General features: G+C 50.4%; 3 protein-coding genes and 1 pseudogene across 3 annotated transcripts; 1 reads left to right on the forward strand and 3 right to left on the reverse strand.

The window, feature by feature from the left end:
* Window positions 1-1036: 1036 nt before the first annotated feature.
* LOC112882549 lies at window positions 1037-4398 on the reverse strand. Its single transcript, XM_025947628.1, has 2 exons — window positions 2382-4398; window positions 1037-1444 (listed from the first exon to the last, which is right to left on the reverse strand). Exon 1 carries the CDS (start codon window positions 4355-4357, stop codon window positions 2393-2395), a length of 1965 nt encoding a protein of 654 aa, XP_025803413.1. The 5' UTR covers window positions 4358-4398; the 3' UTR covers window positions 1037-1444; window positions 2382-2392.
* A 2201-nt stretch (window positions 4399-6599) lies between these two features.
* Window positions 6600-13659, forward strand: LOC112882669 (annotated as a pseudogene).
* Window positions 13660-16907: 3248 nt separating this feature from the next.
* On the reverse strand, window positions 16908-18685 carry LOC112879393 (flavonoid 3'-monooxygenase-like). Its single transcript, XM_025943634.1, has one exon. It carries the CDS (start codon window positions 18647-18649, stop codon window positions 16991-16993), a length of 1659 nt encoding a protein of 552 aa, XP_025799419.1. The 5' UTR covers window positions 18650-18685; the 3' UTR covers window positions 16908-16990.
* A 3009-nt stretch (window positions 18686-21694) lies between these two features.
* Window positions 21695-23380, reverse strand: LOC112882320 (flavonoid 3'-monooxygenase-like). Its single transcript, XM_025947347.1, has one exon. It carries the CDS (start codon window positions 23348-23350, stop codon window positions 21788-21790), a length of 1563 nt encoding a protein of 520 aa, XP_025803132.1. The 5' UTR covers window positions 23351-23380; the 3' UTR covers window positions 21695-21787.
* Between the last annotated feature and the right edge of the window lie 1147 nt (window positions 23381-24527).

A 24527-nucleotide genomic window follows, 5' to 3' on the forward strand; every position in this document is an offset into this window, starting at 1 on the left:
GCGATGGACCTTTTACATAATTTCTTTTATAGTAGGGACACGATGATATTGCAACAGGAGTTTAAATTGTTTACTAATGTTATACTGGGAGTTTTCAGTTGATTATTGATGCTGCAATAGTTATTTTAAAATTGTTCGATGGATCGATTTGTGATACTCAGTGATCATTTTCAGTATATTTGAGATGCGATGTGATGTTGCAACAACTATTTTAGAATATTGCATAAATTTATTCTAAATGTTCCAATAATTGATTTGTCGTGTTGCACCTTTTTAATCTAATCAACTAATTCTATTTTTTATTATTTTTTAAAAAATATTTTTTTGGAATGTTGCAATTGTAGCTCGAAAACATCACAATTATAATTTTTAAATGTTGCAAAAGGTAAGTGTCGATGTTACAGAACTCTATTTCTACACATTGTTATTCTCATTAGATGTTACATGAAATATAATGTTATGTTGCGATAGAAATTTTCTATTATAGAATCGGATGATAGAGTTATTCTTATATATATATTTTTAGTGTTGCAAGTAGCCATCTTGCAACGGAGCGTCCGACGAAAAATTTGTAATCGAACCGCTAGTAGCCCCGGAATAGAAATGTCCATGCTCCGAATAAGATCAGAACTGGCACTCTCAAACAAGCTGCCCTTTTGCACTAAGGCCCCGTTTAGATCGCTTCCAAATTCCAAATTTTTACACTCTCTCTCCATCACATCAATTTTGGGACACATGCATGGAGCAGTAAATGTATGTAAAAAAAATAACTAATTGCACAGTTTAATTGTACATCACGAGACGAATCTTTTAAGCCTAGTTAGTCCATAATTAGATAAAATTTGTCAAATACAAACAAAAGTGCTACAGTAGCAAAAAGTTCCAACTGTTATAAAAACTTGCGATCTAAACAAGGCCTAAAAAAAAAGCTGCCCTTTTCTTCACTGCCAAACTCGACGGCATCTGCATCTCATTGTTGCCAACTTGCCATACCCACCACACCGGTTCGAAATGCACAAATGCGACTTCAATATTCGGCATCTGATCCGAGGCCACCATGCTTTAAACTGAGAACATATTTCAGGTCTAAAGACAAAAAATCATACAAAGCTGCAACCAGTAGACCGTAGGATTCCATATAACCATCTCAATTTCATCAGCAAAACATCTCTTTGTAAGCACCTGGACGAACTGGACCACAGTATGTAACAGCACAAAATTCAGGCAACACAAAAGAGTTGGGCATCAAGGCCTAGAGCTATCAGAAGTTCAGAACAAGTATTTTGTGTAGTTAACCTAAAATAGGAAATCACTACTCTGTTTTAAATATTGTCTGCAAATCCTGCATCTTCTGGTTCGGACAAGGGTCGTCTCCTCTCTGGACCCTGTGCTACCCGCTGAAGCCTGCCTGCCTTGTCCATAACAACTGCCTTTCTCACCTCACCTGCAGGAAATGGAAAAGCTCGTAATCAAATTTAAGCAGTACTCCACAGCGCATACAATTCGGGTCCAGAAGTTAATTGCAAGAACTAATTCTTAAAACTTGCATCATCTGCTCGGAAGGAAATGAGTCAGAAATGTGCTGCTAGCTAGTCACTCTTAACTTTATATGAATCCAGGAGGTCAGGCTGATTCCCATGAAACTGCAGTAGAGCTAGCATGCATGCCAACTATGTCTTTTAACACTTCTATCATCACCGGGTAGTCATGTCATGAAGCCCAACTTGATACTACCATGAGCGAGAAATTCACAGTATAACTCAGCGGGCACTCTGTGACTATAAAATCGCACTGAATCTAAGATTCTCAGTTCATTCTGCACATAAATTGGTGTTTCAATCTGCAGTATTTCTTGGATTTTGATGCAAAAGAAGGATATCTCGCAAATATGACAGAAGCAGAGACTTGCAGCCAGATTAAATTCTTCTTGCAACTTACTCACACCATCAGTTTTCTGAATAATATTTTTGCTTCACATTTTCATCCAACTTGTGCAGTTCAGTAAATATATACCATGCATGAACAAAGTCAGGTAAGTAGCTGAAAACATGTCAATACTATATGAGTTTTTTTCCCACTAGTGACTATACTGTAGGAATTAATAAGAAACAAGCGAAGGACCAAAATTCGCACTTGCGAGCTAGCTGCACTTTCACTGACAAAAATTTCATCCAGCCAAAGAGCACAGTGTGGCACAGCTAAGAATTAACATCTAAAACTGGTGAACATTTCTTTTAAGCACCACATTGGAAGTAACTAGTAAGCATCATTTTGATATTGAGATCAATAATGTTGCAAGATAATCAAACAAGAAGTGTAAAATGTGGGTGAAAAGAAACAAATAATACCTGGACAAGCATCAATAGAACAACAAATAATACCTGGACAAGCATCAATAGAACAAGTACTCCGTCAAATCAGAACACTGGTCCTCGTCGCCACCATCCGTACTCTGCTGGCCATGCGGCCCGCCCAACGACGGCGGCAGCGGTGGCAGAGATGAATCCACTTCGAGCCCAAGCGCGCTCGCCGTCTGCCCCTGTGGCGGCGGTTCCTGTTCGACGAGGAATGGCGCGGCCTCGGCCGACCCCGGCAGCTGGAACGCCACCGTCACGCCGGAGTCGCTCCCGTGCTCACCGTCCATGTACCCGCCGACCTGCTGCACCGTCGTCGTGCTCGGCTCCAGCTGCTGCACCGTCGTCGTGTTCGTCTCCAGCTCCTGCACCGTCGGCTGGTGCCTGTACGGGTGGCCTTGCCCCAGCCAGATGTCGAGCTCTGTGTCGGAGTACTGCGCCGCGGCGGCCTGCAGCAAGATCGTCATCTCTGGCTGGCTGGCCTGCCGCACGATCATTTCCTGCTCTCTGGAAAGCTCTGCCGTGGCGATATGCGCCATGATGCCCTGCTCCCTGGCAACCTTTGCCGCGGCGGCCAACTGCTGCACCGTCTGCTGGTACATGTCCCGGTGGCCGTACCCCAGCGTGATGTCGACCTCCGTGTCGTCGTCGTATTGGGAGGCGAGGTCGTCGTACTGAGGCGCGCCCGCGGCCAGCAGCTGCATCATCACGTCCTGCTCTGCCGCCGCCTCCGCCTCGGCGATCTGCGGCACCAGCATCATCATCAAGTCCTGGTCGCTCGCCACCTCCGCCGTGGCGGCCTCCTGCCGCGCCTCCGCCACCTGCGGCACCGTGTCCTCCGGCTGAGGCGGCTGCTGGAGCCGCGGCGAGACGTCGGGACCCATCCACGCGTAGCGCGCCGCCGCAGGGTCGTCGTACTGCTGCGCCGCGGCGAATCGCCGTATCATGGTGTCCAGCTTCTTAGAAAGCTCCCCCGCGGCAGCCACCTGGTGCCTGTCCAGGAAGCTGGTCCCCGTCCCGTCGAGCTGCGTTGTTGCTGAATCGTGGTGCTGCAGCGCCGCGGCCGGTGCCTGCTCCGACGTCAATGCCTCCTCCCTCGATGCCTCCGCTCCGGCAGTCGACTGCTGCGTTTCCGCCATCAGCTGGTGCAGCTGGCCGTGGCCGTACCCCTCCGGGATGCCCTGCTCCGCCCCGGCGTGCTGCGAGGCGAGGTGGCGGTGCTGGTTTGCGCCCGCGGCGGGCGCCGACTCCTGCGGGTGCCCGTTCCCTTCCGGGGAGTCCAGCTCCGTCACGGCCGCGGCCTGCGGCGTCAACATTGTCTGCTCGCTCGAGGACTCCCCAGCGGCGGCGGCGGCGGCCGTGTTCTCTGTCTCCGCCATCTGGTTGTTCGTGTCCTGCCAGCGCCCGCCCGGGAGGCGGAGCCTCTCCCCGGCGGCGCGCCTCGCCGCTTGGCGCAGCTGCCGCCACTTGCGGTCGACGGCGCGCCGCGCGGCCAGCATCTTGGCGTCCTGCTCCCTCGCGTGCGCCAGCGCGCGCTCAGCCTGCGCCTTGGCCTCCAGCTCCACCTCCGGCCCCGCGGCCTGGATGTCGACCGGCTCGGACGCGGCCTCGGGGCCGAACTCCGCGGCGATCTCCGCGCGCACGGCGTCGACCTGCTCCCGGGCCTTCTCGTTGAGCATCTGGAGGACGGCGACGTAGGAGAGGCAGCCGAGGGCGGGATCCCGCACGCGCGCCAGGGCCTCCTCGACGAGCGTCTCCGCGGCGCGGCGCCGCTCCCCGGGGCGCTCCACGTCCTCGAGCATCCTGACGGCGTTGCTGGCGCCGAAGACCCGGTGCACGGCCGCGAACCGGGACGGCTCGTCGCCCTCCGCCGGGAAGTAGGGCGCGAAGACGCAGCCCGGCACGCACCGGCGCCGGAGCGTCCTGCACGCCCCGCACGGCACCTGGGCCGCCGGCTGCGCAGCCGCGGTCCACGACACCACCTCCACCTCGTCCTCCGGCATGTCTCCTCCGACGCAGAGGGCGACGCCGCCGGCTTCCTTCCTTGCTTACCAAAAGGCGGCAAGGCGAGCTCGAGGGAGAGGGAACACAAGCGTAGGCGGCGTGGTGATCTCGCTGCAAGCTGGCATCCGTTGGGCAGAGGATTGGATTGACAGAGGGCGGGTGGGCCCTAGGTTAGTTACGATTGCGGTTAGTTTAAAGATTTGATGTTTGATTCAGCCACAAAATTAAAGATTAATTCTCTTGAATTAAGAAAACAAAGGTTAGCTGAAATACGGGGAGGATAAGATATAGAAGTAGTAAGAGGGTCAAAATACTTAAAATTAATCTGTCTTCATGTAGCTTTATTTTGCGATGGATAAATCGTGTCAAAGTGCCAATATCTTTGTGCTCCTACCACAGTTCTCTTGTTTACTAGAATTTTTGAAAATGTGTTCTCGTTGCATATTCGTCTTTGAGTTCAGTAAATTTTGTATCTGAAGTGAGAGCAACTTCTTTGAGAGTGCTTGTTTCTTGTTGACTCGATAATACCGTGGCTGATCCTTGATACTCCCTCCATTCTAAATTACAATTCGTTTTGATTTTACTAGATGTATAGTTTTTGCTATATATGTAGATATAATATGCATCTAGACGTATAGCAAAATATATGTATTTAGAAAAACTAAAATAAATTGTAATTCGGGACGGAGTTGTTTTCGAGCCACGCTAGCCGCTAGGAAAAAAAACTATATGAATCCAGGAGCCCATTCTAGTTCAGTAATGTCATCATGGGTCAGCTTGGTTTTTTGGAGACACCTCCAAACTGGACCGAGATAGTAATTGGGCCGTAGTCGACAACAGACGCATTTGTAGCGCGGCACTGACCGCATGATTTATCTTGGCTAATTATTTTTTCTTGCAATGATATATGGCTATATTCATTCATCCAACTGTCATTAATCTTCTAACCGACCTACGATTCTACCTACCTGCCTTGTAGCACAATCTTGATGCATAGCAGCAGCAGCAGCAGTAGTAGGAGTAAACGGACACGACAAGCTCCCCCCCTCTCGCGGCCTTTCTTTCCTGGCGACGATTGGCGAGCGCCGCCGCCGTACATCGGGCCCCATCTCAAGTTCTTCGTCTGGCACTTCGCCGGCGACGAGCACCAACCAGGTGTGGCCGCGCCTTCCACTCCCTTCCTGCTGTGCGAAATCGAACACCGAGTGTACGCTATCGGTATTCTGATCTGACCCAATGACAAGTATATGTTAGACTTGATCTCCCTGGCTCATCGGATCCCAACGGGCCTGATGGGCCACGTCATCCCTGCGCCCTGATCGGGGGCGCTCCAGCTCAACCCTAGCTGGTGGGCCCCCGTCGCGCCACGCTATAAAAGAAGGGTGGGGGCCAGCGGCTCGGATCACGAAGTTCACCGGCCGCCGCCACCCCACCTACAAGTCAACCTAGCCGATCTAACTTGAGCGCGGTAAGCGGCGGGAAGCTCCTCCGTCATCACCCTCGACGCCCTTGCATCAACCCCGAGCTCGCGGACGCGCCCACACCGTCGACCACCGCGACCTTGCACGTCTACGGCCGGACCGCCCCGAGCTCCCCGCGCTGCACCACCATGGCGGGCACGTCGGCATCCGCTTCGGCCCAAGGGCACGAAGGTATTGTCGTACTCCTCTCTGTCTCTCTTAATCTCTCTCTCTCTGTGTCCCGATTAAGCAAACGCAAAGGAGGTTTTCTAGTCTAATTAGCGCGGTAGCAGATCCTATTTGTGTAACAGTATATGCATCTATATGCCTGCTAAATTTGATTTTCTTCTGCAAAAGAAAAGAAAAAAAATCGTTTGTGCTTGGTCTGCTCCTGGTCGTAGTGATAAGTAAAATGCAAGTCCTGGTTTTCCTGTTGCAACGCATACCCTTTGTCCCTTTATCTTAAGGAAAAGGAAGTCGTTGGCAAATTCAGTTCAGGAGGGGCGCTGCTAGGTTCAGACATGCATCTGCAGGCGGTCGTTCTGCATCCCGTAGCAACTTATATATAATTTGAGGAAACCTTAGCTTTCGGGACTAATACAGCCATTCAGTTGAGCTAACACTTCTTTTTGTATTATGGTTACAGTGATAACAATTAATTTCTACTTTTTTTTGTTTGTCGTTTCAATTCAGAGGCTATTACAATAAGATGAAGGAACCACTTTTGGACCATAGTTCTTCACCCTTACATGAGGCAACAAGCAGTAGACCACTTTTCACAGATGCTGGATTGTTTAGTAAAATCACTTTTTCTTGGATGGGTCCTTTACTTGATCTTGGGAAGAGGAAAACACTAGACCTTGATGATGTGCCATTGTTGGATGACAGTGACAGCGTTCACGGGATGGTACCTAACTTTAAATCAAATATTGTCTCGATTTCTGCTACTGAGCAAGTGAGCGGTACAGTGATGTTACAACATTTAGACTAACTCCAATAGGCGCGATGCATATCTGCGAGGCAACCAGCGAGATGCATGGCTCCGGCATTTTGGCGGCCCAGCTTGCATGGGCTGTTCTCCAACGCGCGCAGGCAATTTGCCTTTTGCTGACCCACCCAAAGTTCTAGGCGCCTGCATCGTGGTGGGGACGCCCAACTCTCCCGTGGACTGACCGTTTGTACGGGAGTGATTTGCATCGCGGTGGGGAGCCTTGCATTTTGCACTATCTCTCTCCTCGGAGTCATTTTGCATGACCGGTATGCATGCTCGCTCGGTTGGAGTTGGATGGCTGCTGCTACAGTGCGCGACGGAAGGCAATATGCATTTGCCTCGCCTTTTGGCTCTTGGATTGGGGTCAGTCTTAAACTAGTCAAAGCTCTTGTGCTCACGACATGGAAGCTAATCATTGTCACTGCAGTTTATGCCCTGCTCCGTACTGTTACTTCATATGTTGGTCCCTATCTGATTGAGGGCTTTGTTAGCTACCTGAATGAAAGTCCACGGTCTACGAAAAGAGGATACCTTTTGGTGTTTGCTTTTGTTGTTGCGCAGCTCATGGAAGGTCTCTCGTCAAGACATTTGCTCTTCAGATCGCAACAACTAGGCGTGCGTGTGCGATCTGCTCTTATTGCTATTATTTACCAAAAGGGTCTTGCCCTGTCCAGTCAGTCCAGGCAAGGTAGCTCAAGTGGAGAGCTGATCAATGTTGTGAACCTTGATGCTGAGTGCGTTGGAAATTTCAATTGGTCTATGCACGAACTTTGGCTGCTCCCTGTGCAAATTGCTCTTGCAATGGTTATCTTATACTCTACTCTTGGCCTGGCAGCATTTGCCGCCCTTGCGGCCACTATTTTGACAATGTTGGCTAACATACCTTTGGGGAGGATCGAGCAAAATTTCCAAGAGAAAAACTATGAATGCCAAGGATGCTAGAATGGGTGCTATGTCTGAGATATTACAGAACATGCGCATTCTTAAGCTTCAGGGTTGGGAATTGATTTTCTTGTCCAAGATAAAAGAGTTGAGGAAGGTTGAGAGGAACTGGGTAGAGAAATATGTCTACACCTCATCAATGCTTATATCTGTCTTTTTTGGTGCTCCTGCATTTGATGCCATGGTCACTTTTGGAACTTGCATACTGTTTGGCATCCCACTAGAAACAGGCAAAGTATTATCTGCTCTGGCCACATTTAGGCAGTTGCAGGGGCCTATTCATAGTCTGCCAGACACAATCTCATCAATCATTCAGACAAAAGTATCTCTTGACAGGATATGTTCATTTCTATCCCTTGAGGAATTAGCGAGCAATGCCGTAACTAAGCTTCCAAGTGGTAGCACAGATATATCCATTGAGGTGAGGAATGGTTGCTTCTCTTGGGATACATCTTCTCATGTCCCTACTCTCCAAGACCTGAACTTTCGTGTACAACAAGGAAAGAGAGTTGCTATTTGTGGAACTGTTGGATCTGGTAAAACAAGCTTAGTGTCTTGCATACTTGGCGAGATACCAAAGTTTTTTGGAGAGGTTCAAACTTGTGGTAAAATTGCTTGTGTTAGCCAATCACCATGGATACAGAGTGGGACTATTGAACAAAACATACTTTTTGGCACACAAATGAATTGGGAAAGATATAAAACAGTCCTTGAAGTATGCTCTTTAAAAAATGATTTGGATATATTACCTTTGGGTGACCAAACAATCATAGGAGAAAGAGGAATCAACCTAAGTGGTGGACAGAAACAGAGAATACAATTGCACGTGCTTTGTATCAAGATGCTGATATCTTTCTGTTTGATGATCCATTTAGCGCGGTTGATGTTCGTACAGGACTGCACTTATTCAAGGTATCTTTTGAGATTTGAAGCATTCTATTGACTTATTTATGACAGTTGGCACTCAATAATCCTGATTGCAGAAATTGTTTTTATGTTTTGATGTTGCAATTTTCACATTTATTTCTTTCCCTAATTTGTTTCTTTTAGTATTTGTTACTTTTAGTATTTGTTATATATGTTTAGCACAGAAGCTATTTACTTGGTTTCTTATGCTAACATGGAAACTAAGTAAAAAATATCTGTATTTTATCTAGGACCCCCAACATAGCAATAGGAGTATGTCATGTTTTTTAACGTAGTTTGCCTTTCTAAATTGTGTGCCATCTCTCTGATTAATGATTAGTAAGCACTTACAGGACATCTGGTTAAAAAGTATTGCACAGAAAACAGAAAGGTAATATTAGCAAACCAAAACCAACTTAGTTAAATGAAGATTCATTTTAGGCCAGTGGTTGTAAGGTTATTTTGAACGTAATCACATTAACAGGGGGTTCCACATTGTTCAGTTTGATATAGTTTTTAGTCTAAAAAACGTCGAGTGTTATTAGGGACTCTACCCTCTCTTGACTGAAGTCGCTGGGGGGAGTCAGAGAATTCACCCACCTTTTTCTTTACGCCAACTCTAGAGAAGTAAACCAAAATGACTATATAAACTAATGTTACCTAGGATAAAAATTCAGGTGTTAGCAAACCCATCCTTTCAATTATGTTGAACAATTCCTTTATTTTGATCGGCACGCTGTTAACTATGCAGTTTTGACTTTGATCTAATATTTCGTTTAGCATGATTTTAGAGTTCAAAAGATTATTTGTTGTCAAGTGAAATTTTCTGACTATAACTTATATATTGCAGGGAGTGCTTGCTAGGATTTTTAGCTTCAAAAACTGTTGTATATGTTACACATCATGTTGAATTTTTACCTTCAGCTGATCTTATCCTGGTAAGCTGGCAACAAACACCTACTAGTCTTTTAAGATACATGTAACAAATTTTTCACCTTTCCAATTGCTCTCATTATCTTTCAGGTTATGAGAGATGGAAAAATAGCACAGTCAGGGGATTACACTGAAATCCTTAAATCTGGAGAAGAGCTCATGGAATTAGTCGGATCCCATAAAGATGCCTTATCAACTCTTGACATTCTGGAGCGCCCTAGTTGTGATTTTGATAGTACATCTCATCCTGGTGGTAATGATAGCACCCTATCCATAGCAAAGGATAAGAATTATGATAACAATGAAGAAGAAAGGATTGTCCAAAATGGTCACCTGGTACAAGAAGAAGAGAGGGAGAAAGGCCGGGTTGGATTCATTATCTACTGGAAATATATTACAATAGCATATAATGGAGCACTTGTGCCATTTATTTTGCTAGCTCAGATAATTTTCCAAGTTCTTCAAATTGGAAGCAATTTCTGGATGGCTTGGGCAGCCCCAATATCTAAAGATGTGAACCCTCCAGTCAGTAGCTTGCTGATGGTAAATGTGTATGTTGCATCTTCATGCGATCACATCTTCTTGTCATGGCTGGATGTAAGACTGCTAATATTCTATTTGAAAAGATGCATGAGTGCATAATCCGAGCTCCAATGTCTTTCTTTGACTTCACTCCTAGTGGGCGTATCTTGAATAGAGTAAGCAATTACATTCAGCATGTTATTTTAAACCACGAATGCAACTAATGTTTCCCTGAAATACTTTTTACTTTTTTTTTATGCTGTTAACCCTGGAGTTGAAAAAAATTGTAGGCTTCCACAGATCAAAGCACAGTGGATACCAGAATTTTTGACCTGATAATCTTCTATTTCCTGCTATTGAGATTCTAGGAACAATTGTTCTAATGTCACAAGTTGCATGGCCAGTCTTCATAATTTTTATTCCCATTATTATTGCATCACTGTGGTATCAGGTAATTCTATATATTTAATATTAATTTTCTATTTTAAAATAATAGTTCCAACTTCCAAGTTCTCAACGATATTCATTAAGTTGCATCTGAGTCTCACAATTATGTGTTTTGTGTTTATTATTCGATTCCAATCATCAAACACTCTCCCCATTTTTAGCAATACTACATAGATGCTGCTAGAGAGTTGCAAAGGCTAGTTGGAGTTTGCAGAGCCCCCGTGATGCAACACTTTGCCGAATCAATAGCTGGCTCAAATATAATTAGATGCTTTCAAAAGGAAAGGCAATTTATCAGTTCCATTGGACATTTGATGGATAATTTGTCTCGACCAAGTTTATATAACGCAGCTACTATGGAATGGTTGTGCTTTCACTTGGATATTCTTTCATCCTTTATTTTTTCCTTCACATTGATACTTCTGGTCTCCTCACCATCTTCTCTAGCTCTGGGCGTTCGGGATTACCCGAAATTTCGGGTCGGTTAATTCGGGTTATAATAAATTCGGGTTTTGAGATCTGCTACCCGAAATTGTACCCAATATTTTAATACCCGAAATTTTGGGTACCCAGTATTTCGGGTTCGGGAATACCCATACTACCCGAAATCAGCACAAAGTCGATTTATATAGCAAAAAATCAACAAAAAGCTGGGAGGGGTGGTGCCGGCCGGGGTGGGGCGGCATGGTGGCCGGTGGCGGCGTGACTCGCGAGGTCCTGGGCGGCTGGGCGCATGCGAAGAGCCGAAGACGAAGCGCCCACGCGAGGTCCTGGGCGGCTGGGCGGTGGCGGCGTGAGGGGCCGGTGGGCGGTGGCCGCCTGGCCGGTGGGCGGTGGCGGCGCGAGGGGCCGCCGGGCGCCTGGGCGGTGGGCGGTGGCGGCGTGAGGGCCTGAGGCCTGAGACCTGACCGCCTGAGGGAGTGAGGGGCAGGGGCACCGCCGCACCGGGCAGGCGGGCACGGGCGCACGGCCGCACGGCCGCACCGCCCGCACGGGCACCTGTGCCGTTGTGCGGGGCCGGGGCTGCGGGGCTGCGGCGGTGCGGCCTGCGGGCAGTGCGGCGCCGGCGGCTGACGAGTGACGACTGCGCGCCTGTGCGGCAGACCGGCAGTGCGGGTGCGTGTCCAGTGCTTGACTCCAAGCCTTGCTAGGGTTGCGGCCGGCCTTGCGGGGTGCCTGCTTGGTACTGGGCCGGCCCACCGCGGGGGAATGAAGTGGAAGTGGGCTGTGGGCGAGTCCGCGAGTGGCAGCCTGGCAGGCCTCTGTTCGGGTATTTCGGGTATTTCGGGTACCGCGGGTTGAAACCCGAAATACCCAAAATTAATTCGGGTTTTCGCATATGCCACCCGAAAATGTTGTTCGGGCTTCGGGATTCGGGTTTTTCGGTTTCGGGTTCGGGTTTTCTCGGGTTTGGGCTTCGGGTTCGGCTTTTATGCCCGGAGCTAATCTTCTCTAATCGACCCAAGTAAGTAAATCAGGATTTTTCTAGCATGATCAAAAAATTGTTTTTAGTGTCTACTAACATGCCTGATAATATTTTGTACAGAGACTGCTGATCTTGCAGTCACTTATGGACTAGGTCTCAATATGCTACAAGGGTGGGCTATTGCTGTCCTCTGCAGTTTGGAAAATAGAATGATATCTGTGGAAAGAATGTTGCAATATACAAATATTCCTTCTGAACCACCCCTTACAATATCAGAAAGTAGACCCAATTGCAAGTGGCCAACAGAGGGTGAAATTGAGCTTCGCAACCTCCACGTTTGTCTCTTCAACTTGTCCATAATTTTTAATCTACTCACATCAGTATTTGTGGAACTTAAAAAATTTGTGAGATAGTTTAAGGGATAGTAATGCTAACTGTTTTAAAAAAACACCTTTGTTGAATAATGTTAGTAGACACTTTTGTTAACCTTCATTTTTCTTTTGATCTTGTTACTCCTGTTAACCGATTGTTGCAGCCCTTAATCTTAATACATTAATTCTCAGAATATTCTAGAAAACAAAATTCTCCTTAAGGTAGAAAACAAATATTACCAAATACAGACTGCTCTAGCTAATTGCCCTTTTCTCTAAATTCTTGTATGTGATGCAGGTACGGTATGCGCCACAATTGCCTTTTGTTTTGAAAGGCCTCACGTGCACCTTTCCAGGAGGAAAGAAGACAGGTATTGTTGGAAGAACAGGTGGTGGCAAGTCAACCTTGACTCAAGCACTGTTCCGCATTGTGGACCCATGTATTGGGCAAGTGCTGATTGATGGCATTGACATCTGCACCATTGGACTGCATGATCTTCGGGCAAGATTGAGCATCATTCCACAAGATCCTGTTATGTTTGAGGGGACCCTACGAAGCAATATTGACCCCCTGGGGGAGTATAGCGATGAGCAAATCTGGGAGGTACAGTTCGATTGTTAAATTACCTCCTTTTCTCGATGCTTACTTGGTGCACATACAACATGTTTGTTTTAATTAAAACATTCGTTTGTGTTATTTGGTTGCTAAAATGTTATATGTATGTGTTCTGTAGGCCTTGGATTCATGTCATCTTGGGGATGAAGTTAGAAAGACTGAGCTTAAACTTGATTCGAAAGGTTCGATATCTACCAGAAGGTCCCAGGACTATTATGTCAAAACCATTACTTGTATTTTTAATTTTGAAATTCAGTGACAGAAAGCGGTAAAAACTGGAGCGCAGGTCAGCGCCAACTTGTGTGTTTGGGAAGGGTGATTCTGAAAAGGAGAAAAATCTTGGTTCTGGATGAGGCAACTTCTTCTGTGGATCCAATAATGGACAGTTTGATTCAGAAAACCTTAAAACATGAATTTGCCGAATGCACAATGATTACAATAGCGCACCGTATCACATCGGTTCTTGATAGCGACAAAGTGTTGCTCCTGGACAACGGTTAGTAAGCCCCTCTCTTATGAGCCAAAAGAAAATTGTCTACATTTGTTTCTCCTCCCACTTAACACTGTTCATGATGTAAAACAGGTGAAATCGCAGAGCATGACGCACCAACTAAACTGCTAGAGGACAGTTCATCCCTATTTTCCAGGCTCGTGTCTGAGTATACCATGGGATCAGATTATAAATAGCAAATGCAAGAAATATAAACAGCTAAATTAATACTCTATTGACAACAGAAATGTGTTCCTGACAACAGATTATTGGCATAATAAATACTATACAAGACAAGCTCCCTTGTAGTATGTATGAGTATCTAGTTGTTACAACAGGTTTAGTGGCCTGTTACAAAGCAAGCTTTCAGAAAGTGTAAATATCTATATACTCCACGGGAAATTCAGCTAAGAGTATGCCACAAGTATGAGGTCCAGGGAGCTGATTTTTTCACGACCGTGCCTGATGAGCACTAATTTCACTAAGAGGGAGGAGGTCCATGGAGCTGATGAGGAGCCCAAACGAAAAAAAATGCAAGTCGCAATGTAAGGCTGACCATAACATTTTATTTAGTTTCTAGTGAAAATAGGAGTGTCTGACGCTGCAACGCATAACCAATCTGAACTCTGAATCGGTCACGCTCTCGATGCATCGCCAGCGTCGCCCACCGGGACCCTGCGTTGCAGGCTTGGAGCAGGAGGCAGCCGGGTGCCGGCGAAGGCGGCGACGTGGTTCGCCGGAGCCCGTGCGCATCTCCGGTCTGCCGAAGCCGGCCGGCTGGCCATCTCCTTGCTCGGGCCCGTGAACACTTTGCCCAGAGCCAATCGGACGAGCTTCTCTTGAACAATGAAGCGGCGAGGCCTCTGTCGTCGTCGATCGGCAGACATTCGCCGCCGAGGCTGAGCACCACCGCCGTGCCGTCGGGCCTCCGGTGTGGCGGCACCGCAGCTCCCGCGCGCTGCCAGGCAACTGGCGAAGTGGCGATGACGACCGAGTCCCTGCCTGGGCATACCTCGCATTATCTGGACCGCGCGTGCTCGATCCAACGGCTGGTAGGGACCCAGGGGTGGACGGTATTTGAAATACCGTCCACCCCGGTCGGCATTTGGTTTACCGTCCGCCCCTGGTCGGCGCAGCGCCGGCGCGGCGGCCAGTCAGGGACGACTTCCCGTGTCCTGTGTCGCTTCGCCGCGACCGCGAGTGACGAGAGCCTCAGGGGGCGATGGGCGCCGTCCTCCCAAAGCTCGCCGCCCTGCTACGGCTGGAAGAGGCCGGGAGACAGCGGATTCATCGAGGGAGCAGGAAGAAGACATGGCATCACGTTCCTTGGAGACGACCTCCAGCTGATGGCTGATTCATGGCTCCTTGGAGGGCGCGGCGGAGTGGCAAGAGGATATTCGCATGTCGAGGAGTGCTCGAGGACGCTCCGGGACCTGTCCTACGACTACGACATCGAGGACAGCGTCGACTGGCTGGTTCGTCCACGTCACGGAACGCAAGCCGCCGCATGGGTTCAGGAGATTCGCCGACAAGATCGTGGATTCGACGGCGAGGGCCGAGCTCGGCACAGGCTCGCCAGGCAGATCGACGGGTGGCGATGTGGTTCGAGCCGGCGACCGCGTGCATCTCCGGTCTGCCGAAGCCGGTCAGCTGGCTTGCCATCTCCTTGCCCGGGGGCCGGCGGGGACACGGACGCTTTGCCCAGCTCTAATCGGGCGAGCTTCTCTTGAAGAGTGAAGCGGCGAGACCTCCGGCGTCGTCGATCGGCGGGCACACGCCACCAAGGCTGAGCGCTACCGCCGCCGCGGGCCACGCCGAACGGGGTCGCGCGCATCGGCGGCGGCGGCGCCGTGGTGCCGTGCCACTGCCACCCGATGCCGTACCCGTACATGGTCCACTACTGCCACCGGCCGGCCGGCGTGGAGGCGCTCCGCGTCGAGCTGCTGACGGCGGCAGCGCAGGGAGAGGGCGCGGCGGCGGCCGGCGCGGGCGCGACCGCGGTCGCGATGTGCCACGCCGACACGACGAGCTGGGACGATGGCTACTTCCGGATGCTGAACGCGACGCGCGGGGAGGAGATCTGCCACGTCATGGCGCTCAACTACGTGCTCTCGCTGCCGGCTGCCGCTCCGTCCTAGGGCACGTAACAGGATGGAGTAGTGCTTAATAATGACATAGCTGAGTGGCAGCTTGCTTATAAAGTTTGTACCTGTCTTTCATCTGATGATAATCAAGAGGACAATCTCTGAATCTCAAGTAAAATGTTCGTGACAACTAATTATCCAACAATCATTTGCCCATATATTTACATGCACGACACACAGATGCTTTAGATGTGCATAATTGTTTTAGAGTTTAAGAGACCAACAAGCCTCCCGTCTTACGTTCAACTACCACCCGACAACCAACGACGAACACAAAAACTACCAAGAACACAAACCCAAAGCCTCCAGAGGGAGCTTCACCACCACTCTTAGCACCTTCAGCCGCAAACCCCATAAGCCTCCTCTGAAGAGTCTGGCTTCTCATCAGCCAGGAACCCTCTCTTGTCGAAGCACTTCCGAAGTTCTTCTGTTGTCTCAGCGGGCTCCCAGTCCCAGTTGTTTTAGCGCCAAAAGGACACCAGCTCCCTGGACATGCCCTGCTTCAGCCAGTAATCCTCCCAGGCCTGGTTGCTATCTCTTTTAGCCTGATTAAAGCACCAGACAACCTGTCCTTCTCTTTTTCTGGACACAGAATTATCCAATTCTGCGCTATGATGGTAATTCTCATCAGGATCACCCTGATATCCTTCCAGGAAGCATTCTGAAAACAGATGTGCAAAATTTCGAATCACGTTCCTGTCTCTTCAAAGTTTGGTTACAAGTTCGCCTGCTTTACAGCCCTGCAATTCTTCAGTCAACAAAAAACTGAAATTGCAGTGTGTCCATGTGAGCAGATATCTTCATTATGTTAAAGGATCAGATTTACATGCTTCTTAGAGTCAGTAGCCATGCCTAGCCGCCTAGGATGTGTCATGACTTTCTTAATAATGAGCTGCTCATTTGTTGTTCTGTCAGTGATCTCTGTTTGTTGCCTTGACCAGCTATTCATCAAACTAGTGAATGGTTTATTTTGAAAGAAGACTAGTGCGTGATTAATTAGCATGTGTGGCAGACATGAACGTTTTCCTCTAGAGTGCTTTCTCTATCCCATGGCTTAGAGAAACGTCGTCGGTCGTAGCGGGGTTGACGAAGGCTGGCGTGGTCGTCGGGAGCCATGGACCATGGTGGCAGGGACATCATCGGCCGCGGATGGCGATCGACCGTCGAATCAGCAACAGGCGCGGCAGCTGACACAATCCTGGAAGATTGCAGTGAAGGAGAACCAACCGTGGGTCCGTGGCTGACAGAGAAAGAAGAAGACCATGGCCTATGGATCCTTGGATTTTCATTGAACAACCACAGAAAAATTCGAGGGCTGTAGACAGAGATCCTTTATTGAACATTGGAACAATGCATCAGCTTGCACATGTACTAGTTAAACTGTTTAAGCAGCAAGGTCCGAAGATACGTGACGGCTAATGTTTTCACCTGGTGAAAACGTGCGCCAATCGTGTAAAAATAAGTCCGACCAATCGGCGGCGTCGTCGTAGAGGTGCGCCGGCAGCCGGGGCTCGGCAACGGCGACGAACGGCACCTTCCGCTTCGTGGACAGCCCGACGTGCTCCTCCATGCTCACGTCCTCCGGCGCCACCCCGTCCGGCAGCCGCCACGCGAACCCCTGCACCATGCTCGCCACGCCGGCGGCCACCAGCTTCAGCGCGAGGTCGTACGCCGGGCAGATCCGCCGCCCGGCCCCAAACGGCAGCAGCTGAAAGTGCGCGCCGCGAACGTCCACGCCGGCGCTGGCGCCGCCCAGAAACCGCTCCGGCCGGAACGCGTCGGGCGCGTCGGGCCACGACGCCGGGTCGCGCGCGATGGCCCACGCGTTCACCAGCACGCGCGCGCCCGCGGGCACGTCGTAGCCGGCGACCACCGTGTCCTTGCGGGCGTGGTGAGGGACCAGGAGCGGGCCGACGGGGTGCAGCCGCAGCGTCTCCTTTACCACGGCGTCGATGTAGGGGAGGTCCGGCAGGTCGCGCTCCGTGACCCAGCGCCCGCGGCCGACCACGCGGTCCAGCTCGTCGGTCGCGGCCGCCATGGCCTCCGGGTGGCGGAGAAGCTCCGACATGGCCCACTCTATCGTCACCGCCGAGCTCTCCGTGCCCCCGGCGATGATGTCCTGGATGAAGGCCTTCACGCTGACGCGCGTGAGCCTGGCCTCCGACTCCTGCCTGTCCTCCTCGGCGAGCTGCAACAGCACGTCGACGAGGTCGCTCGCCACGAACTCGCCGGCGGCATCGGCTCGCAGCCGCCGTTCCTCGTGCTCGTCCACTATCTTCTCGTAGAACCGGTCGTGCAGCTCGAGCAGCCGCTTCATCTTCCGCGCGCAGCCCTGCACGTCGAGCCATCCCAGCAACGGCACCCACTCGCCGACGTTGCTCACCGCGCCGGTCGCCGCGAACGCCTCGTCCAGCGTGCTCCGGAACGCCTCGCCCTCGGCGCTGCCGTAGCAGCCCGACCACTTCTCCCCCACGGCCATGCGGAGGATGTTCCGCAGCGTGGCGCCCGCGACGTGCTCCCTGACGGCGACGGCGCGGCCGGCGCACCGGAACAGGCCGCGCACCAGCGCGCGCATCTCCTGCGCGCGCACGAGCTCGAACGAGTCCACGCGCCGCACCGAGAAGAGCTCGGTGGCGCAGAGCTTGCGCGTCATGCGCCAGTAGGGGCCGTACGGCGTGTGCACGATGCCCTGGTAGCCGTAGCCGGTGATCTCGCCGGCGGCCGTGGGCGGGCGGTCGGCGAACGCGAGGTCGTGGGTCTTGAGGACGAGGCGGGCGGTCTCCGCCGACGAGGCCACCACGGTGTGATAGGAGCCCAGACGGAGGTGCATGAGCGGGCCGTAGCGCGCCGCGAGCGCGGCCAGCACGCGGTGCGGCGGGACCGCGCCCGCCAGAACGCCGAGGCTGCCGAACACCGGCCACCCCCGCGGGCCCGGCGGAAGGTTCAGTGCCTTCCTCCGGCCGCGTGGCGGGACGACGGAGCTGAGGATGAAGATGGCCAAGATGGCGGCCATTGCCATGGACAACATTGCTGTGAGCTCCATCGCTGGAAATGGAAGCCTTGGAGAGTGTGTGGTACGACTGCACGATCGATGAGGTGTTGTTTCGTGGTGGCATATACTTATAAAGGAATAATTTTTTTTTGTGAACTATATTAGTATATTATGCTATTATTTGAGGCACACATTCGTCGTGGACTCATGGTGGCATGTAAAGGAAAAAATAAATATTTTTCTCTTTTCTGAGCTTAAGAGCCTGTTTAGTTCACTTTGCATTTTTGCAAAATTTCACTGTAGCAAAGGAATCTTGCTAATTTGAAGTACTAAATGAAGTCTATTTGCAAAAATTTTTGCATGGATGGGTTGTAAATCGCGAGACGAATCTAATGAGCCTACTTAATCCATGTTGTTTTGCAACAGTGATGCTACAGTAACCATCCGCTAATTATTGCTTAATTATGGCTTCATTAGATTCGTCTCGCGATTTACAACCCATCCATGCAAAAAGTTTTGCAAATAGACTTCATTTAGTACTTCAAATTAGCAAGATTCCTTTGCTACAGTGAAATTTTGCAAAAATGCAAAGTGAACTAAACAGGCCCTAACTAGATTCTGCAATTATTTGAGGCACACATTCATCATGGACTGAAGCAAACACATCAGTCCTGAACTGACTGTGACGGTGTCCGGAGTTTGCCTCGATGCAATAGACTTCCCAATCACAAACTCGCAACAAACATGTGCGGAGATGGTAGCCGTGTGGTGTGATGAATCACAGTTCACAAGGTTGTCAGGCAATGTTCACTACAGCTGTAATTCTGGAAGAAGAAGACAGTTTGGTCAGAATTCGGTTGTATTATAGTGCCGTATAATCCTTTAAGTGAGTGAGGTGTGCGTGCGCTTATGCTAGCCCGCGTTGTGAAAACTTTCTTCTTAATGCAATGATTCGCAGCTCTTCTGCGTATTCTCAAAAAAGAAAAGTTTGGTCAGAATTCTGTGACTTGTCATGGGTCATCAGACATACTTGGTATTCATCCAATGTTTTCACTGTGCATTCTTTTACTAGAAATAGCCAATAAAAGTAGAAAACATATGGACTGAATAGGACACATGCTGAAGTTGCTGATACTCCCAAAACTGAGATGAATGCAAAATTCACCGTTCACCAGTAACAATAGTCAGCACATGCAACTTCTAGGATTCTATTCGGAAGTTTTTTTTTTTTGAGTTCCAGGGCAACCACCCCGGTCTGTATGCATTGCAACAGGACCACAAGTGGCCAGCGTTTTCAGCGCATCTCATTTTAATGTTTCTATTCGGAGGATTAGTAGGCACATGAAACATGTGTGTTCATGTTTCTTTGCCTAATGAACTGGTCCCAGAGCCACACACACACTAGACAAAGACATCACGGCCTAGGCATCGCAGATTTCTTCAGAAACAAACAAGAACAAATGTATTTGTGTGGTGAGTGTTGCATTTGCACTAGCATCTGTACATTGTTCCTTCAAACCAATTCATTTACATCCACGTGAATATCGCACAAGCTGCATAATTGCATCAGAAGGTTCGGAAGTTCAGAGAACTGAAGCAAGTAAGCAACAGCCATATCGAAGGTGACACTCTGTCTGAATCTGAAGAAACAGGCAGGGTCATCCTGGACCTCAAAAAAAAAAAAGAGAGAGAGATTATTGTTTTCAAGCTTTGGGTAAAAAAATTGTGAAGGACCACATGGTGGTCACGAATAGGGAAGACCATGAGATTCTACATCTTAAAGTGAGAACACAATGTAGACAGGAGAAGTTTGTCCTTCATGGATCAATCTGTGAAAGTATATGTGTTCCCCGTTATCTAACAAACATCAATCTGTTTGCGAACAGATATTTTAAATCCATCGTTATTTGATGCTTTCTTGAAGTAGCTAAATGTCCGTGCGTTGCCACGGGCAACAATAATTACAGCTGAAAATCATAATATTCTTCTCTTGTGATCATGGTGCGAGATCCCAGTAATATATTGTCAGGGTGGTCGATGCAGGGGCGGAAAGCCATACTATAATATTGTCAGGGTTACACGGATTGGGCTTCTGACATAGTGCTTTCTCACCCTGCTGATGTTGGTCTGAGGAGGAACTTGCTATGGAATTTGAAGAGTCATCGGGGGTCAGGTGACATAACAAATGAACAAAATACACATAGCTCTGACAAGGCGGGTGCCGGCCAGGGGAGCTCCAAAACGGACAGATAGGTTCTTGTGGCAAGGGTGGCAGGAACACTGCTAAAAATGGGGGGGGGGGGGACCGCATGTAAAAGAGAGGAGCGTTGTTTCAAGCTCCAATGGTTAGAAACATTGACAGGAAAACAAAGAAAAATCAGATAGTTCAGATATATCATTTACCCCGTGTGTGTGTGGGGGGGGGGGGCGGGTGGGGTTAATCAGCACAAGACTAGTGTTCCATGCATCTACAAATGCATGCTGGCACCTGAAAACTCCAATGCTTTTAAAAGCCACGGTGTAGCATGCTGTTAGCGGCACTGCACTGATGATGGCTGGACACAAGATTCAAGAGGATTCTGAAGGAGCTGCTGATCAAAGCTGGAGACCAGATACAAGAGTCTGAAGGAGCTGCTGTTGGGCCTTGCAGGAGCTTCAGGGAGTGTCGGCCCAACACCAGGGTAGTAGTGGGCTCCGAATGCGCCTGATCTGAGTCCCGTGTGTTGCGCGAGTGATCGTCCGTCCCTCTATCTGACTCTCTTCTTCCTGTATCCAATTCCCATTTCCTTTTCTAGTTCTCCGATCTGTATCCTAACGCAGGCGGCAAGGGTGAGGAAAGAGCAGGGGCGTACGAAGGAGGCACAACCGGTTCAGGAAGCAGGTGGCGGTGGTGACGGATTCGGCTTCTGGGAAGCCGCCGAGGATGGAGAGCCGGTGGCCCGGTGCTAGGATGGAGCTGGGGCAAGCAGTTAGGGATCACGATAGATGGAGATGGTCACATGGCGTGCCGATCTTGGATCCAGAACTAATGGCTCATATTTGTCGCCTAAAGTTTTTTGAAAAGAAAAAGGAGACTGTTAATTAAGTAGCATCTCCGCGTAGTTTATATCCACGATCTGGCACAATGCATTTTCGATGCCCTGATTTCACGTGCAAATGCGTCAATCGTCTCGTAAAACGTAAACAAGATTACTCGTTGGCGGCGTAGAGGTGCGCCGGCAGCCTGGGCTCGGCGACGGCGACGAGCGGCACCTTCCGGCGCGTGGACAGCCCGAAGTGCTCCTCCATGCTCACGTCCTCCGGCGCCACCCCCTCCGGCAGCCGCCACGCGAACCCGTGCACCAGGTTCGCCACGCCGGCGGCCACCACCTTCACGGCGAGGCCGTACGCCGGGCACATCCGCCTCCCGGCCCCGAACGGCAGCAGCTCGAAGTGCGCCCCGCACGCGTCCACCCCGGCGCCGCCGCCGCCGCCGCCCAGGAACCGCTCCGGCCGGAACGCGCCGGGAGCGTCGGGCCACGACGCCGGGTCGCGCGCGATGGCCCACGCGTTCACCAGCACGCGCGCGCCCGCGGGCACGTCGTAGCCGGCGACCACCGTGTCCTCGCGGGCCTGGTGCGGGACGAGGAGCGGGCCCACCGGGTGCAGCCGCATTGTCTCCTTCACGACGGCGTCGATGTAGGGGAGGTCCGGCAGGTCGCGCTCCGTGACCCAGCGCCCGCGGCCGACCACGCGGTCCAGCTCGTCGGTCGCGGCCGCCATGGCCTCCGGGTGGCGGAGAAGCTCCGACATGGCCCACTCTATCGTCACCGCCGAGCTCTCCGTGCCGCCGGCGATAATGTCCTGGATGAAGGCCTTCACGCCATCGCGCGTGAGCTTGGCCTCCGACGACTCCGACCTGCCTTTCTCGGCGAGCTGCAACAGCACGTCGACCAGGTCACTCGCCACGAACTTGCCGGCTCTGGCTCGCCGCCGCCGCTCCTCGTGTTCATCAAGGATCTGCTCGTAGAACCGGTCGTACATCTCGCTCAGCCGCTTCATCCGCCGGATGCAGCCCTGCAAGTCGAGCCAGCCCAGCCACGGGATCCACTCGCCGACGTTGCTCACCGCGCCGGTCACCGCGAACGCCTCGTCCAGCGTGCGCCAGAACGTCTCGCCGTCGGCGCTACCGTAGCAGCCCGACCACTTCTCGCCCACGGCCATGCGGAGGATGTTCCGCAGCGTGGCCCCCGCGACGTGCTTCCGGACGGCGACGGCGCGGCCGGCGCTCCGGAACAGGCCGCGCACCAGCGCGCGCATCTCCTGTGCGCGGACGCGCTCGAACGAGTCCACGCGGCGCGCCGAGAAGAGCTCGGTGGCGCAGAGCTTGCGCGCCATGCGCCAGTAGGCGCCGTACGGGGTGTGCACGATGCCGAGGTAGCCGTAGGAAGCGACCTTGCCGGCGGCCGTGCGCGGGCGGTCAGCGAACGCGAGGTCGTGAGTCTTGAGGACGAGCCGGGCGGCGTCCGCCGACGAGGCCACCACGACGTGGTAGGAGCCGAGACGGAGGTGCATGAGCGGGCCGTGGCGCGCCGCGAGCGCGGCCAGTGCGCGGTGCGGCGGCACCGCGCCCGCCAGCGCGCCGAGGCTGCCGATCACCGGCCAACCCCGCGGGCCAGGTGGAAGGTTCAGAGCCTTCTTGCCACACGGAGCGAGCATGTACCTGAGGATGAAGACGGCCAAGATGGCCGCCAATGCCACGGCCATGGACATTGTTGGTGTGAGCTCCTTGGGTGGAAATGGAAGCCGTTGCCTTGGGACTTGGAGAGTGTGGTGTGCAAAGGAGAATCTTTCGAGGTGAATATAAAGAGAGATGTTATTTTGCCAATCAGAATAATTTATTTATTATTTGAGGCATGCATTAGTCTGCACGTTGGTCTATCAGGGAACATACTCAGTACTGAACTCACAGTGACTGGTGTTTGAATGGAACAGACTACCCAATCTAAACACAAACAAAAATGTACAAACTTGATGACAGTGAGTGATGTGATGGATCACAAGGTTAACTCAGTGAGTGTTCAGCTAATCGGCTGGTAGCCCAGTGGTAATCTGGAAGAAGAAGCCAATTTAGGCCTCTTTGGATCTGGGGATTAATTTTTTAGTCCCATCATATCGGATGTTTGGATATGTATTAAGCCTAATTAATTCATCATTAGCATATGTTTACTGTAGCACAACATGGTCAAATCATGGACTAATTAGACTTGATGGATTCGTCTCGCAAATTAGCCTCCATTTGTGCAATTAGTTTTATAATTAGTCTAATTAGTACTTCTAATTAGTGTCCAAACATCCGATAGGATAGGGATTAAAGTTTAGTCGGGATGATCCAAACATGCCCTTAGTTATAGTTATAGTTAGAGAACATGTGACTTTGCCTGGTCTGAGATACTTGACATTTGTGTAAACTGTTTGCTGTGTCCTCTTGTACTGGAAAAATGCCAAGCAAACATAAGGACCGGATAGGATGCATGCTGATACTTCCAAAAATGAGATGAATGAAGCCTCACCAGCAACAATCATACTGCTCTATTAGGAGTTAGGAGGATTCCTAGGCCATGAGATGAAAACATGTTTTAAACATCTTTCTTTGATTAATAAAATGGTCTCAAAGGTTCACACTAGACAAAGATAACATGCCCTTGGCAATGCAGATTTCAAACAGCAGCAAACAAAGCTAGAAGTATATGTGTGGCATGTATTGCACTACCATGAACATTTGTACATAGATTCTTCAAACCATTTGATTACATCTATTTGGAACATTGCACAAGTTGCATGTCAAGGTCTGAAAGGACTGTGTCTCCTTATTAGTATCGACACGAATGCTTGGTTGAGAACTGAAGAAAGGGACCTACTGAGCGATATTTCTGGAAAAAAAAATTGA

Source organism: Panicum hallii, chromosome 2, assembly GCF_002211085.1.
Source record: "Panicum hallii strain FIL2 chromosome 2, PHallii_v3.1, whole genome shotgun sequence".
Lineage (NCBI taxonomy): Eukaryota > Viridiplantae > Streptophyta > Magnoliopsida > Poales > Poaceae > Panicum > Panicum hallii.

What these genes read in the sequence shown, in the direction of transcription:
- LOC112882320 (XM_025947347.1), bottom strand. Translation starts at nt 23,350, where the DNA reads ATGTCCATGGCCGTGGCATTGGCGGCCATCTTGGCCGTCTTCATCCTC.
- LOC112882549 (XM_025947628.1), bottom strand. Translation starts at nt 4,357, where the DNA reads ATGCCGGAGGACGAGGTGGAGGTGGTGTCGTGGACCGCGGCTGCGCAG.
- LOC112879393 (XM_025943634.1), bottom strand. Translation starts at nt 18,649, where the DNA reads ATGGAGCTCACAGCAATGTTGTCCATGGCAATGGCCGCCATCTTGGCC.